Source organism: Moschus berezovskii, chromosome 21 (assembly GCF_049115385.1).
Source record: "Moschus berezovskii isolate FMDL1 chromosome 21, NW_MosBer_1.0, whole genome shotgun sequence".
Lineage (NCBI taxonomy): Eukaryota > Metazoa > Chordata > Mammalia > Artiodactyla > Moschidae > Moschus > Moschus berezovskii.
The window spans coordinates 2,104,040-2,120,342 of NC_142480.1; the positions used below are offsets into that span (position 1 = coordinate 2,104,040).

General features: G+C 49.9%; 2 protein-coding genes across 4 annotated transcripts in view; one reads left to right on the forward strand and one right to left on the reverse strand.

Moving 5' to 3' along the window:
- COA8 (cytochrome c oxidase assembly factor 8) overlaps nucleotides 1-10,474 on the reverse strand; it is a 23,807-nt gene extending 13,333 nt beyond the window's left edge. Inside the window, exon 1 of the mRNA XM_055418615.2 lies at nucleotides 10,300-10,474. Within this exon, the coding sequence (XP_055274590.2) occupies nucleotides 10,300-10,422 (123 nt within the window). The 5' untranslated portion in view covers nucleotides 10,423-10,474. The remainder of the gene's footprint in view (nucleotides 1-10,299) is intronic.
- On the forward strand, nucleotides 9,112-15,794 carry BAG5 (BAG cochaperone 5). 3 transcript variants are annotated; one of them, XM_055418609.2, is made up of 2 exons: nucleotides 9,112-9,249; nucleotides 12,154-15,794. In XM_055418609.2, exon 2 carries the CDS (start codon nucleotides 12,182-12,184, stop codon nucleotides 13,526-13,528), a length of 1,347 nt encoding a protein of 448 aa, XP_055274584.1. In that variant the 5' UTR covers nucleotides 9,112-9,249; nucleotides 12,154-12,181; the 3' UTR covers nucleotides 13,529-15,794. The 3 variants fall into 3 exon arrangements, with proteins under 3 accessions (XP_055274584.1, XP_055274583.1, XP_055274585.1); XM_055418608.2 differs by lacking the exon at nucleotides 9,112-9,249 and adding an exon at nucleotides 10,598-10,752; XM_055418610.2 differs by lacking the exon at nucleotides 9,112-9,249 and adding an exon at nucleotides 10,938-11,175.
- Nucleotides 15,795-16,303: the final 509 nt, after the last annotated feature.

The window sequence follows — 16,303 nt, forward strand, 5'->3', positions numbered from 1 at the left end:
GGTGAAGGTGATCAGTACCTTGAATTGCGGTGTATGTGTTTGTCAGTAGTAATTTTTATTATATGTGAACTGGACTTCAATAAACCTGATATTTTTAAAAAATCAGCTAAGCAATCAAAACACTAGCTTTCCATTTGCTGATCAAAGATCAATGGAACCATAACTCATGGGGAAAATTAACAGTAAATTTGGAAATCTCTTGGCACTTTCCCGATGGTCCAGCGGCTAAGAACCTGCCTGCCAATGCAGGGGACACAGGTTCCATCCCTGGTCTCGGCAGATTCCACGTGCCACGGAGCAGCTCGGCCCGTGTGCCATGACAGCTGTGCCCACATGCTGGGGCCCGAGCTTCACAAGAGAAACAGGCACAGCAGTGCGGAGAGGCCCGCTCACTGCGACTAGAGACAGCCTGCACGGAGCGAGGAGTGGTAAATCTTACAAGGAGAGAAAATTATGTAATTAACAGTTCTTTTGCATTTAGCAGGCATTTCATTCAGGATATTTCAGTCCTTCACTTTCACCACTTTCACAAAAAATAGAGACGCAGGGTTTGTAAAATTGAAGATCAAGCAGCTTTTTTTCTATCAGTAAGCGGCTTACTGATCATTTAACTTGAGAAACGTGGGTTTAACAGCTAATAGCTCCACAGACTAACGCAGCTCGCCAGGGCAGCCGTGTGTTCCGCAATGGCTCCCTTGGCAGGAGCAGCACAGGAGAAAGGCGAGGCCAGGGAGCTCAGCTCTCTGTGCGGGCCTCCGCCTTCCGTCCACGGAGTGGTCCGACCATCTCTTAGGTCCCCAGACTCAACCCCTGACAGCTAAAGGACCAAGTGGAGACTGAGAAAGGAAAGCAAGTCACTGTTTAGGAAACACTGACGGTTTTCACTTGGATGTCCTCCACTAATCACCACCAACCCACACCAAGCATCCTGAGAACTTGGCATTGACTGAAGCAGACAGCTAAACACAGCACCACCAGCAGGCATTCTACTTGCCTCGGAAGCTATGACCTTCCTAAACCATCTAAATTCCCAAGCAGTCTAAAATTAGGAAGAGTTTAAAACACGACCAGGATAGCATCAGGTTTGGTTGGAAGTGGGTTACAAAGCTTGGTGTAGCCACTCAGCATGAAGAATTCAGACCACAGAGAACATTCCAGGAGGTTACATCTGCTCTGCCATCATTCCTCAGGGTTCAGCAGGTCCGGTTATAAAATATCCAGGGTCATCTGCTCATGCGAAAAGCTTCTCCTCACATCTGAGAACACAGCATTAGGACGGAACTGGCATTCATAATATTTTATTAATAACCTGTGGTAGGTTCAGCTCAGCATCTGAATGCTTACTATATAGAAAATTATTTTGAGTCTAGAATAAGTGAATGAGCAGGAAATCTTGAAAAGGATATAGAATTCCCTCAGACCTTCAAAGTTTTCTAGAAAAGTATCTTTTTAAAAAACTTGCAAAATTTTAAGGACCCTTGACAGATTAGGTTAAAAAAAATAGCTTTTGAGTGGGAAAAAAAAGAAAATGTTCAGTCACTGAAAAGAAGCTATTATTGAGTAATAAGTTAAAGATTTGATGACAAGTGGAATACTGCCTAAAATTCACCGAAATTGACCCAGAAGTAATGGAGCTTAAGATGCTCCGGGTGGTCCAGTGGCTAAGATGCCGCGCTGCCAGTACAGGGGGCCCGGGTTCAATCACTGATGGGGAACTAGGATTCCACATGCCTCGTGGCATGGCCAAATAAATAAATAAAAATACACTGAAAACTAATAATTCTGTCCCATTAGCCTTATTTCTGAGCAATGAATATTACATCTTAGTAGGTTCTAATGCCTCCAATACTTTTTTTAAGTCATCTTCAGACTTTTGGAGAATGAAGCTGCTAGAACTAAAACCTTCTACCCATTTCATGATAACTGAGTTCATGAGTGATGTAAACATTTTTATTAAGATGAGTTTTTCTCACAGCTGCAGAAGCAGCAAGAGCCTGAAGTGGATGAAAGTTAAAGGGAGTCAAACGCAATCTTTTGAGAAGCCTCCTTCTTTGTGGCTCAGAGAATAAGCTTACGGAACTCCAGGCTCAAACAACACTTAACTCTGGCACCCTCACACCGGGCCCGGTGGGGACTGAAACAGCTGCAGCTGCACCAACTTCCTCCCGTAGCAGCTGCTCCAGGCCCAGGGCGGCAGGCGGATGGCTCCAGTTCCGAGCTCAGCCAGCGTGAGCAGTGCCAACTGCCTCCAGACTCGGGTCCCCACGGCCACCAACTCTCCAGACTGCAGCCAGAGCAACCTCTCCGCAGCACCCACCCTACCTGTGCCACCCCTTCCCTTCCAATCCTTCAGTGACCACTCACCCCCCCCAGGACGAAATCTAACCTCACCCGGGTCTAGCAGCCAGGCCTGCCCACCTCTCCTTCCTCGGCCCCGAACGGAACTTCCTTTCATGACAACGGGGCCGACTTCAGACCTCCGCCCTCCACAGGCCTCAGGGTCCGTGCCGGGGTGCATCCCCAGGGTGCCCGGAGCCCCCTGGGAGGTGAGGAAACACGGCTGTCTCCCACTGGACGGCAAGCCCACGGGGGCAGGCACTGCATCCTCTGGAGGAACAGGTGCGTGTGGAGGGATGCTCTTCCCAGCTGCTGAAAGTCTTTTCTGTTCCTTTGCCTACGCTCACGCAGAGAAACCCCTTCATCTTCAAAAAGCCTGATTTGTATGAAGGCCCAGTGGAGAGACAGCCAACCAGTGTAACTAGACCCGGTGGCCACCAGAACGCCGAACAGCTCTGAGCCACCTGGAAGCCGCCACCACCAAGCTGCTCCTTACGTGACTGCGGGTTCTCTGGGACACTCTCCAAGGCTGCACAGCGGAGACGCAGAAACGTGCGGACTGGCCGCGTGCTCTGGAGGGCAGCTTTCGCGAGGTGGAGGTCCAGGGAGGCCCAGGCGCTGGTGGGCAGGTCAGAACTGCGGGCGAGGGGAAAGCCAGGCTGACCACTGCTGGCGACGGGCAGAGGGAGACCCGGCACTTCTAGGCACAGCTGGCAGCTCCGCGAGGCCTGTGCGCGCTCCACACCAGACGAGCGGGGCACGGCTGTCTCACTCTGCATTCATTCCTTCTTGCAGACTCAAGACATCTTTACCTGTGACCGTTCTCACTTTCATCCAGCTCTTCTCTTGGTGTCACCGGGAGCACCGCTGAGCCATAAGGAGGCACAAACAGAGTGGAGAGTTTCACACGAAGGCCCAGCAAGTCCCCGTGAAGGGACTGAGCTCATTCTCTGTGTGTGGCGGGAATGGGCCCCGACAGGCGGAGAGGCGCCCGCATCCGCCCTGTGTGTGTGGCGGGAACAGGCCCCGACAGGCGGAGAGGCGCCCGCATCCGCCCTGTGTGTGTGGCGGGAACAGGCCCCGACAGGCGGAGAGGCGCCCGCATCCGCCCGAGGCCGAGACTGCGTTCCTCACCGGCAGGGGCGAGACACACCGACTTGGTACAAGGCTGTCTAAGACCCCTTTTCAGTAAAGGCAGGACTGCAACGCAGACCTTTAATGGTCCATCCACTATTCTAAGAACAATACATGGTTACCACATTTGCCTTTCAAGAAGGCGCTTAAAAAAACCCAAACTACTTATGCAAGTATTTCTGGACTTTTCCCGCACAGCTTTTGCATCTGTGATACTCAGGCGTTCTCAGACTGAAGGCGATTCCCACAAAGGGATCCAGTGAGTGGGGACACAGACAGGCCTGGGCCCTGCACTGGGAGCCAGGCAGGCTGGGGAGGCTGCAGAGCAGCCCTGGGAGAAGCCAGCCCTGGGAGGCAGCAGGCAGATGGGGTGGGGGCGGGGTGGGGTGGGCGAAGGGCAGGCAGGTTCCACCCTAACGGTACACTGTTACCTTTCAGAACCGTACCCCACCTGTCCTGACAGGTGCCCTATGAAGAAACGTTCAGGAAGCCACCGCAAGCTGCCCACACGTGACGAAGCAAGTCAAAGAGGTGCGGGCGTGTCGGTGACCGTCCCTAGGTATCTCTGAGTTGTTGCTGATAAACTGCTTTACGGCTCATATGTGAACTCTGTGAGCCGACCCCTCCGATCCTTCTCAGCTCTCCGTTATAATCTGAAAGGTCGCATCTTCAATCATAGTGGGTAGTTCCTCTGCCCTCCCCTATGAACACCCACTCTGTCTGTTCCCCCAAGAACTGCTATTTAAAAGGGAGGAGAAGGAGCAGCTTGGGCGGGGAGGAAGAGTCCCTTTGAGGTTTGAGTGATTACTGTAATCTACGGTTCTCCCACAAGGCCCGGCTTCCTGAGGCTCGGGGTGGCAGCGGTGTGCGTGGGAAGGCGGGTGGGGACCGCCAGACCCGCCTGCTCCGACTGGTCACACTGCGCTCTCGTGAGGGGGGTGGGGTGGGGCTGAACCTTCCAGCTTTTTCTCTAGTTGTATACTGCCAAGTCTGGCAGCCCCACGCTGGCGTCTTTTTGTTCAGCTCTGCGGGCGCAGCCTGGCTCTCCAGCCCTCTGCCTCACAGCAAGCTCCTGAGCTTGGCGGGCACACTCCTACCCCGGGCCTCGCCTTCTAGAAGCCGGGACATGGAGCAGGACACCGTTTCCTGCAGCGCCCTCCTTCCCAGAAGTGCATGCACACAACACAAAGCTTCTCTCCACAGCCAGCCACTGGGGACATCAACGGGCAATAATGAAAGGAACAAACATTGGCAAGATTCAGTGTGCTTTCGTGTGTTTCCTGGCCTAGAGTCCTGACTCCTGTGGGGTGGGAACTGAAAACCTTTTGGAGGGTTGGAGGCCCCAGCCTTCCACTGTAGACGGATGCTAGACAAATCAGCACCAAATTCAGCAGCACACAGGAGGGCCAGCGCATGGGGACCAAGCTGGGTTTAAGCTGGGGGTGCAAGGCTGGTTTAACATCAGAAAATCAGTCACCAATGAAGTAGACTTCTGAAAATAAAAAAGTCAAACCTGCACAAAGTCAGGGCTCTAGAACACAGATGTCTCTTTATAAGAGACACACAGGTTCATTACACCGTGGGAAGGCAGTCAGCAAAATCCAAAGGACACACTCCCCTGAGCCCCCCAGATAAACTGCTTGAAAAAGGAAAGGGAGGACCTCTCTGGTGGTCCAGCGGCTAAGACTCCGAGCTCCCAATGCAGGGGACCCAGGGTTCAATCCCGGGTCAGGGAACTACATCCCATATGCCGCAGCGAAGACCTGGAGCAGCCAAATAAACAATTTAAAAAAACTGTTAACGGAAGGGCATAGAGGCAAACCCTATAGACTAAAAGGCAGCTAAAAGGATATTAATCAATCATAGTGTGCAGACCTAATTTGGATCCTGACACAAGCAAATTGTAAAAGGAAACATTTCTGATATTTCTAAGGCAAAGAAATTTGAACATTCAAAATTTGCTGGGATTAAGGAATGATTGTAATATTTTAGGTGTGACAATGGTATTATGTTTTATATAAATATATCCGTATCTTTTAATGACATATACTGAAGTACTTACAAATGAAATATGATATTTGCTATTTGCCACAAAATTATTTGGAAGTGGGGACTGGATGGGGGTGAGGGTGAAATAAAGCCATGACAGGATAACTGCAGAAGCAAGGTACTGGATACAGAGCAATTCTTCATATTCTTCTGCTGCTGCTGCTTAATCACTTCAGTCACGTCCGACTCTGTGCCTCTGCCAGATTCCTCTGTCCATGGAATTCTCCAGGCCAGAACACTAGATCCCCCTCCACCAGGGGATCTTCTCCACCCAGGGATCAAAACCGGGTCTCCTGTACTGCAGGCAGATTCTTTACCACTGAGCCACCAGGGAAGACTCATATTCTTCTATCCTTACACATTTTAAATTTCCCATTAGTGACAAAAGAGAAACCCAACAAATCAACGTAATTTTCTGCATTAACAAAACAAGGGGAACTCACTTGATAATTTCAACGGGTGAGGAAAAGGCATTTGGAAATGTTAGATCCCTGGAGTATGAGTGGGCCAGCCTTGGCTTCAGTCCTGACTCTGTGATAGCAAGCAAGTCACTTTACCTCTCCAGGTCCCAATTTCCTCACCTTCACGATAAGAGAGTTAGACTACGTGGTCTTTAAAGTCCTCCCACCTCAGCTTTGTTTTCCAACTGTTTATTGAAAGTCTTTTAAATACTAGACATATCCACGTTAACCTTAAAAGTCGATGACTTGCTTTCTCACCAGTTCCCCATGTATTCTGAGTTTCAACTTCTTCCCATGAAGAAGTTTACTCCAAATCTAAACCTGGGAATTTTGGAGATCCTTCTGCTTTGTTTTTGGCTGCTCTGGGTCTGCGTTGCCACACCTGGGCTTTCTCCAGCTGCAGCATGCGGAGGCCACGCCCCAGTTCCGGAGCACAGGCTCAGCAATCGTGGAGCACGGGCTCTGTTCCCCACCCCCTGGCATCTGGGGTCCTCCCGAACCAGGGCTGGAACCCACATCCTCTGAACTGGCAGGCAGATTCTTAACCACTGGACCCCCAGGGATGTCCTGAAGATCAGTCTCCTTAATGAAAATGGAACACAAAATGTGACATCAGTAGTTCCCATTCTCTGTTGTTGGTAAATATTACCTCTCTCTGCTGAGGGCCTGTTTCTTTGCTCCTGTTCATCTAAAAACTACTACAAGAAAAATTTTAATTCATCTTCCTTTAAAGGAACTAAAACATACAAATTCCTATGTGCAAGCATTATGATCTTGAAAAAATTATTCAATCTTACTGTAAAAGTGAGTAATTATTTAATTTCTATGCAGAGTACATCATGAGAAACACTGGGCTGGAAGAAGCACAAGCTGGAATCAAAATTGCTGGGAGAAATATCAATAACCTCAGATATGCAGATGACACCACCCTTATGGTAGAAAGTGAAGAAGAACTAAAGAGCCTCTTGATGAAAGTGAAAGAGGAGAGTGAAAAAGTTGGCTTAAAGCTCAACATTCAGAAAACTGAGATCATGGCACCCGGTCCCATCACCTCATGGCAAATAGATGGGGAAACAGTATAAATAGTGACAGACTTTATTTTGGGGGGCTCCAAAATCACTGCAGATGGTGACTGCAGCCATGAAATTAAAAGACGCTTGCTCCTTGGAAGAAAAGTTACGCCCAACCTAGACAGTATATTAAAAAGCAGAGACATTACCAACAAAGGTCCATCTAGTCAAAGCTATGGTTTTTCCAGTAGTCATGTATGGATGTGAGAGTTGGACTATAAAGAGAGCTGAGCGCTGAAGAATTGATGCTTTTGAACTGTGGTGTTGGAGAAGACTCTTGAGAGTATCTTGGACTGCAAGGAGATCCAACTAGTGCATCCTCAAGGAGATCAGTCCTGAATATTCATTGAAACATGAATTTCATGCTGAAGCTGAAACTCCAATACTTTGGCCACTTCATGCGAAGAGCTGACTCATTTGAAAAGACCCTGATGATGGGAAAGATTGAAGGCAGGAGGAAAAGGGGACGACAGAGGATGAGATGGTTGGATGGCATCAATAATTCAATGGACATGAGTTTGGGTAAACTCTGGGAGTTGGTGATGGACAGGGAGGCCTGGAGTGCTGCAGTCCATGGGGTCGAAAAGAGTCAGACACAACTGAACGACTAAACTGAACTGAATTATTCAATCTCATCTGTAAATAGGGATGATCAAAGCACCTACTGAACGGAATTGTGAGGTTTAATTAAAATATGCAAAGCTTTCAGAACAGTGCATGCAAATGCTTGAGAAATGTTAACGATAAGTATAAATGTCAATGAAATTCAGATTATAAGCAAATACTAATTCATATAACATGTAGCCATGGTTCTCTAACTTGTGAACTTATTAGACTTGAACCCAAGAATCCTGATGTTTTAAGGGAGCCCAGCCTGGCACTCCATGATAATCTAGAAGGATGGGAAACAGAGAGGGTCGGGAGGGTCGGGAGGGAGGGTATATATGAATAATTATGGCCGGTTCACGTTGTATGGCAGAAACCAAGAAAACATTGTAAGGCAATTTTCCTCCAATTAAAAATTAAATTAAAATTTTAAAAAGAATCCTGATGCTTTATCTTAACAAAACTGGGGGGAAAACAACTAGACAAATGGAGAAAATAAATATCCTGATGCCCAGGCTGCATCCCAGACCAACCACGTGAGACTCTCCAGGGGAGGGTCCCAGTACTTTTCACTCTTCCAGATGATTCCAAACATGCAGGCAAAGGTGCAAAACAATGATACAAACAACAAAGACAGACAGTAAGCAGGTGAGACACAGCTAGAGAGACATGGGCTCCATCCCTGGTCTGGGAAGATCCCACACGCCGAGGAACAACTAAGTCCGTGGGCCACAACCACTGAGCCTGTGCTCCGGAGGCCACACTCTGCAGCGAGAGAAGCCCCACCACCCAGAGAGTATCCCCCGCTCGCGGCAACTAGAGAAAAGCCTGCACAGCAACAAGACCCAGCACAGCCAGTAAATAAACAAAATTAAAAAAAAAAAAAATCCAGGGACTTGCCTGGTGGTCCAGTGATTAAGAATCCACCTTGCAATGCAGGGAACACAGCCTCAATCTCTTGTCGGGGAACTAAAACCCCGCATGCCATGGAGCGACTAAGGACCACCACTAGGACCTGATGCGGTCCAATAAATTAATCAATTAATTAACAAACACACTGGTAGCTAGAGATTAGAGAGGTAAATAGATCGTGTAAGTCCTAAAAGCAGACGTCCTTAACTCAACTGAAGAACAAAGAATTAATTTAAAAAAAATACATAGAGTGAAGCAGAAATACAGGATTAAAATATATCTCTTTAGATTAAAAAAAAATTTACAGCCTGTGACTTCTAAGAAGACCTCATATTTAAAAATCAACAGTCTCTCCAGGCTGCAGGAACTGAATTACCTGGAGAACTGGCTGTGTGCTCAGGAAGCACAGAAAGATGAGGCCAAACACACAGGAATTACGCATTTCCCTGAGGAAAGAACTGTTCTTTAATGTCCCAGCCAATACCTGGCAATATGGGGAACACATTCCAAGAAAAACACAAGTCATAAGGCGAGAACTGGGAAGGTGTGACTCATGGGTCAGCTGCTCCCCTTTCAGCATCATCGCCTTCACAGGTGCAGGCAGTCTGACAGGTGTGCACTGGCTTGTCACCTTGTCGGGATAAGGCAAGACAGAGCTCGTCTCAAGCAACAGACCCACGGTAAGACTTACTGTAACAAAAGGCTGGGTGTCAATGGAGAAACCCCTGTTCGGGCTCGCTTCTTCTTTCCAGCACTTGTTCACAAAATAAGTTGGGCTAAGTCCTCGCCCTGGGGGCAGTTGTTTGCCCTCCCAGAGCATTTTCAGATACCTGTTGAGTATCTTTCTGTCCAAAGAGTGAGATGCTGGGTGCATTTTATGTTCTAGGAATAGAAGTCAGGGGCTGTAGCCACTGAATCAGGGAACTGAGCCAGAGGCTTGGGGTCCCAGTGACCAGTTGCCCTGCTAACAGGCAGGCACGCTTTAAAATCAACAGGCTCTTTTTAATCCTCCTTTAAGGATGGCTTAAAGGATGCTTTCCAGCCTCCCTCCTTAGCCTGTTGGCAAATGAAGTGTTAGTATTTGGATGCTTGGTTTAAACTTTCTATCTGCAGCCCATTCCAAGCCGTTAGCCCACATTTTCATATGACAGCTGGAATGAAGGTCTAGGGCTTCCTCAAACAAAAACATCCTTCCCCAGAGCCGGGCAACTTCTAAAAACTGCTTGCCACTCCTTGCCGCTGTAGATATTCATCTTTGGGGACCTTTGGTCAGGAACAGGCATATACGCACACACCGTTTCCAAACTAGAACCGTTCAACGTGTTTAATGGTCCTAAGAAATACGATAGTAAAGTCTGCCACCACTTGAAGAAAAGCACTAATCATCTAAATGCAGCTAAACGCGCTAGCGCGCGCACACACACTGTCCATATCAAGAGCTCTTCAACCATAAAGACTAGCTATCCTCGACAAGAAATACGGTACAAACCAACCTCCTAGAGGACTCTGCCCCTACGTGACAGAAGTTCTATCAAGAGCCCCGGTGTGGCGGCGACGCAGGAGGCTCGGGACCGCCCCACTCTCCCACCGCCGTGTCCGCGCAGCGGACGGCCGGGCGCCCGGCCCGCGCCGGCTCAGGGGCCCGGCTCCTGGGGAGCTCCGCCGACGCGGGGGCGCTGCCACAGGTGTCCCTGGGGGCGCGGCCCGGGCTCTCCCGGAACCTCACTCACCCGGCCTGGCGCCGCATCCCTGCGCTCGGCGCCGCGCTCGGGGGCCAGCTGACAGCCGCGGCCCGAGAAGGCGCGGCACAGAGCGGCGACGACGGGCCTCCCCGCGGACCGCCGGGCCGCCATAGCCGCGCTCCGCCGACCCCCGCGCCACACGGCAGAGTCGCGACGTCGCGAGGCGCTACCTTACGGCACCGTCGCAAAGGCCGCGGGAGGTGCGCGCGCGCCCGGCGTCTGACGGGCTGAGGGGCTGGGCTGACGGCGCGTCGGGGCAGCGGCTCCCCGGGGGCTGCCATTCTGGGCGGCGTCTGCGCTGGCCGGCCAGCGGCGAGGCGCGGCGCGGACGCCGGAGGACGTTTCTCCCGAGGCGGGCGGCGGGCGCGCGGCCGGGCCCGGGGCGACGGCGGGCGCCGCGGGGCGTCGGCGGCGAGGCGCGCCATGGCGCGGGCGGCACAGGTGAGCGAGGGCGGCCGCGGCGCGGCCCCGACCCCCAGCGCGGCCGGGCCCCGCGCGACCCCCGGCCCCGGGCCCCGCCCCGCCGCGGCCCCGCCGGAGCCGTCGGCGTCCCCGTCCCCGAGCTCCGCCGGCTCCCGGCCCGGCCGCGCGCCCGCCCCCGCGCCCCGCGGGCCATTGTGAGGTCAGGCCGGCGGGCGCGTCGCGGGGTCCGGGCGACACGCCCGGAGCGGCCGCCGCGGCCAGTAGCTGCCGCCGCCGCCGCCGGCGCCTTCGCCGGCCGCCCCGTCCAGACCTAGCCGGCAGGGCCGAGAGGGATGCAGCCTGGGGCCCGGCCCCGGCGCCGCACCCCGTGAAGGGCTGCCCTACCACCTGGCCTCTTCACGCGCGGGGCGCCAAGACCAAGCCCGCTGAGACCGCGTCTGGGTAAAGGGCCGGGCGGGCGGGCGAGAGGGAGGAAAGAACCGAGGCAGCCCGCCTATCCGGGCCTCTCCGGAGGCGCGTTCTTGGCTCGGACACCCGCAGGGCATTAGTTTCGATTGAGCGTCCATCCCCCGCCCGTGAGCGTTTGACAGAAACCCGAGAACGTGGGGGGGGATGCGTTAAGCCACTCTGGAGCCCTAATGGGAGGCTGAGGAACGAGTTAGTCATCGTTGTCTCATTGTCTTGGGGGTGTGTTTTGGACGGGGCCGGGGTGCGTAACAGGGCCCAGGGGTACCGGGCCTCCAAAGCCCAAGCTGGTGCCTTTATCATAATGCCAGGCGCCTTCGCTGTGGAATTTCAAGCCTCTGCAGGGAAGGCTTATGAGGTACAAAAAGGGTGGGGCGAGAAACAGGGCGTCTTTCTGGAAGTGTTTAACGGGTAGAGCGGCTTGTAGAAACGGGGGCCTGCGCGGGTGCCTGCGGACCCCCAGGGTTCGTTTCAGTGGCTTACTTACTTTTACTGGAAGCTGGGCCGGGTGGGGGTGCTTGGATGCGCCCAAAACGCCCGGAAGGTTAGAAGAGCTATTGGTTTACTGTCCACAAAGGTGCCCTGCTCTTGCCAAAAGCAGCATCCACTGTGAAAACCTAAGGTGCTTGTGCTTTTTCCAAGCTGACAGCTCAACCTCATGCCATACTTACGTAGGCACATGCTGTTCTCCTTTACATCTGAGGAAAATTGAGGTCCCCAGGCCCAGCGCTCCAGCTTATCTTCCGCACTGCAATAACCCAGTCTGTCACTGCCATGTGGAGGCTGCTTGCAGGAGAGGGGTTGATAGACTCTGATCTCTGTTCTGAAGTGTGGTCTTTGGATTGCAGTGGCAGCAGGCCCTTTCGTAAGCATATCTTTTTAGAATGAGCTAATAGAAGAATGGGCCATTCTTCAGGCTTTGTGGTGTAACAAGTTATTTTTGTCATCTTTTAGTGCTTGTGAAACTGAACACAACAAAAGCATGGAGATGGGAAACCAACACCCTTCTATTAGTAGGCTTCAGGAAATTCAGAAGGAAGTAAAAAGCATAGAACAGCAAGTACTTGGTTTCAGTGGTCTGTCAGATGACAAGAATTACAAGAAACTGGAGAGGATTCTCACAAAACAGCTTTTCGAAATAGACTCTGTAGATACTGAAGGAAAAGGAGATATTCAGCAAGCCAGGAAGAGGGCGGCACAAGAGACAGAGCGTCTTCTCAAAGAGTTGGAGCAGAATGCGAACCACCCACACCGGCTCGAAATACAGAACATTTTTCAGGAAGCGCAGGCCCTGGTGAAAGAGAAGGTTGTGCCGTTTTATAGTGGAGGCAACTGTGTAACTGATGAGTTTGAGGAGGGCATCCAGGATGTCATTTTGAGGCTGACACACGTCAAGACCGGAGGCAAGGTCTCCCTGCGGAAAGCACGGTATCACACCTTGACCAAAATCTGTGCGGTGCAGGAGATTATCGAGAACTGCGTGAAGAAGCAGCCTTCCCTGCCGCTGTCTGAGGATGCGCACCCCTCTGTTGCCAAGATCAACTCTGTGATGTGTGAAGTGAACAGGACCAGAGGCACGCTGATTGCCCTTCTGATGGGAGTGAACAACAACAAGGAGACGTGCAGGCACTTATCTTGTGTGCTCTCGGGGCTGATGGCTGACCTGGATGCTCTCGATGTGTGCGGCCGCACAGAAATCAGAAACTATCGGAAGGAGGTCGTGGAAGATATCAACCAGTTACTGAAATACTTGGACTTAGAAGAGGAGGCAGACACCACGTATGCATTTGACCTAGGACAGAACCATTCCATTCTGGAAATAGAAAAGGTCCTCAAGAGAATGAGAGAGATCAAAACTGAACTTCTCCAATCACAGAATCCTCCTGAATTGTATCTGAGCGCCAAAACAGAACTACAGGGTTTGATCGGACAGTTGGATGAGGTGAGTCTTGAGAAAAACCCCTGCATCCGTGAAGCCCGGAGAAGAGCGGTGATTGAAGTGCAGACCCTCATCACCTACATTGACTTGAAGGAAGCCCTGGAGAAAAGAAAGCTGTTGGCTTGTGAGGAGCACCCCTCACACAAGGCGGTCTGGGACGTACTGGGAAACCTGTCGGAGATCCAGGGCGAAGTGCTCTCCTTCGACGGCAATCGAACCGACAAGAACTACATCCGCCTGGAAGAGCTGCTCACCAAGCAGCTGCTTGCCCTGGATGCAGTGGACCCGCAGGGCGAGGAGAAGTGTAAGGCCGCCCGGAAACAGGCCGTGAAGCTGGCGCAGAACATCCTCAGCTATCTGGACCTGAAGTCGGACGAGTGGGAGTACTGAGCAGCCAGAGAGCCTGTGACTCCTGATTCTGGTTTTGCACTTTATACACACATCTGTGTATCTATAGGGAGCTTTCAGTTCGTTGAGCCTGAATGTGATTTATACATGCATATATCAATCTCAGTATTTAATGACTTAAGCAAATTATATTCAGTATCTGCTGCTTTTGATGTTGCAAAACAAATATTACAGCGTATTAACTTTTGCATTTGGATCACTATCCTTATGTTGTGTTGTGGTTTTTTTAAAAATCAGAAAATGGGGCAGCTTTTAAACCTTTTTTTTTTAGCTTTCAAAACATTTTTAATGGTTGCTCTAGCATTAAAATACAGCTATTTCAGACTCTAGAAATATGTGATAAATACTAAGACAATTATGAGGAAGGGGGAAATTTTTGGTTAAATAGAAGTAAGGTCCAAGCACAAATGCAGTACAATGATATGTTTTGTGTTGATGCTAAATAAAGCAGGAGGATTTTTTTCATTCATAAAACCCAGTGGTCCCACCGAATTTAATAGGGTGGGAGTTTGCTTTTTCTAGATGGTTGGTTCTTTGATAAACGTGCTTTTGTTTGAAATACAGTCGTCTGTATGTTCCCCTGTACCCTGCCTTGGGGGGGAGTCTTATTTTTGTGAGCAATATAAGAAAATTATGAAAATTAGTAGCAAAAACACCTTTGAGACTGCAGCGAAGAAGGGGTGAAGCACCAGCTGATACTTTCAAGTCGTTTTTGCTTATAAGATCTAAACTTATAATCTCCCTTAGAAATCAATAAGGATAAGAACATTTAAATGAAGCTAATGGACTTTTAAAAAAAAAAGATGAAACACCCACACCCAGAGTAGGATAATGAAAAGTGGAAATCAGTTACCAATTATCAGGTTATGTGTAAATAAGCAAAAAAGTCTGCATGTAGCATAATGGGCTTCCTCAAAACGGACCGCCTTGCTCCACATTCCTGGTGGGTGTGAGCGCAGAGGCCGTCAGTAGCTGCGCAGCACCAGGCCTCCCAGCTGGTTGAGCTCCTGGCCCCTGCTGTGCTCCTGAGCCCGTGTTACTGGGATGTGGATGTTTCTGGTGCCTGAAAGGGCCAATAAGGCCTATCACTGTGTGAAGTTTTCCTTCTTCCGCTGAAGCGTGTATATATTTCTGTATATTTTGAGGAACTAGTTTTACAGTTGCTTGTTGATGTGAACAAAGGAATTTCCCAAAGTTCTGAAGTGCCTTGATAACATGCTGCCCCAGGATCATAACAACGAACTGCTCTGTAGTCACCCTCACAAAACAGTCCTATCAGAGTACATCTTTTGAACTCTGAAGTAATTCATTGTTTTCTTTCAGATATTAATTTGTTAACTTTGAAAACAGCTAAAAATAAGGTGGATAAAGGAATGGCCCTAAATAACTAAACGATTAAATGTGTAGCCCTAAGGAATTTTCACTTTGCCTCAGTACTGCCCAGTAGTGAAAAGCCCTTGACGTGTCCTTCCTAATAGTAATATCCTAGATTCATAGGATAGTGGGGTCAAAGGGCAGTCGGAGGTCTTTGGGTGATGAGCCTCCCGTCTGCACATCCAATGGGCTCTGAGTGCCCCTTCCTTATTGGTAGCTCATTCCAACCAAACGAAATCTTGAAGAGTTGTTAAATTCAAGCACAGTCTGAGTTATATCAGTGGGCGATCAAGGCGGTTACCTCACTTCAGACGCACCCACATCCTGCACCAGGCCTCCTGCTTCACATGAACTTCAGATTGGAACGGTTCCCTGTCGGCACTTCCTTTGAGTGTCCACCGTTGTCTGAAAGCCCACCTTCCCCTCCCCTTCATCTCCAGCAGTTCCCGTGGCTGGCAGAGACGGCTCAGACGGCTCAGCTCTGAGCGTCGGGGTGAGTGCTGAACTGTCCAGTCATCTTGAATTTCTTACACGGATTGTTTTGGTCCCCGAGATAATCTGATCAGCCTTGAGTGACTGCTGAGGAGTGATGTTTCCTGACTTCAGTCTGCTCTAGCTCCTTGGACCTGATGACCCTCTTCCCTTAATGAGCCCTCGCGACACTGGGTTTAGCTGTCCTTGTCCCTTGCTGGGAGGCGGCATGTGACCATGGGCTGCTGCATGTGATTTTTTTAAGTTGGGCTCACCTCATTGTATTGTGTTTTTATGATCTTACATGAAGAGAATCTGTACTAGAAGTAAAACCTGCCTGCCACCTCAAAGTGTTTGGCCTTGGGCCTATATTAAACTGTATCACGTGTTCATGCAAAACAAATGGCTGGCAATGTTTGCTTTCTTTACCTTCCCCTCAGCATTGCTTTCAGGTCATTCTTTCTCCAAGTGGACTGATCGGCCTATAATGAAGTAGTTACAAGAATAAATGTAGTGTATGTGTCTACTCAGTACAATTTAATACTCTATTTTGCTGAAATGCCTTGGTGTAATATACTGATATTTGACATGATTTAGTATATTTGAAAGGTTTAACCAGTATTTTTGTCATTTGTTTTACTTGGCCGGTTTTTAATCTGTTTTTTTGAGGCTCTAAGCTTATCCTGTACATATAGGTTTTTCTAAACAAAGCTCTTTAGCTTTTAACTCATAGTGTTTTTCTCGAGAATAATTGGAGAAATATTTGCCATTGATGTCAATGTGTGATAAAGGTGTGTCATCCCAATGTATTGGTTCCCATCCCCCTCCATCAACCGTGTGACGGTTGTAATACCATGTCTTAAATAATTCAGTATTATTTTGAGATACCCATTCTAGTATACCCTTAATTAT

Coding starts and splice junctions, on each gene's coding strand:
- BAG5 (XM_055418609.2), top strand. CDS start 12,182: ATGGAGATGGGAAACCAACACCCTTCTATTAGTAGGCTTCAGGAAATT.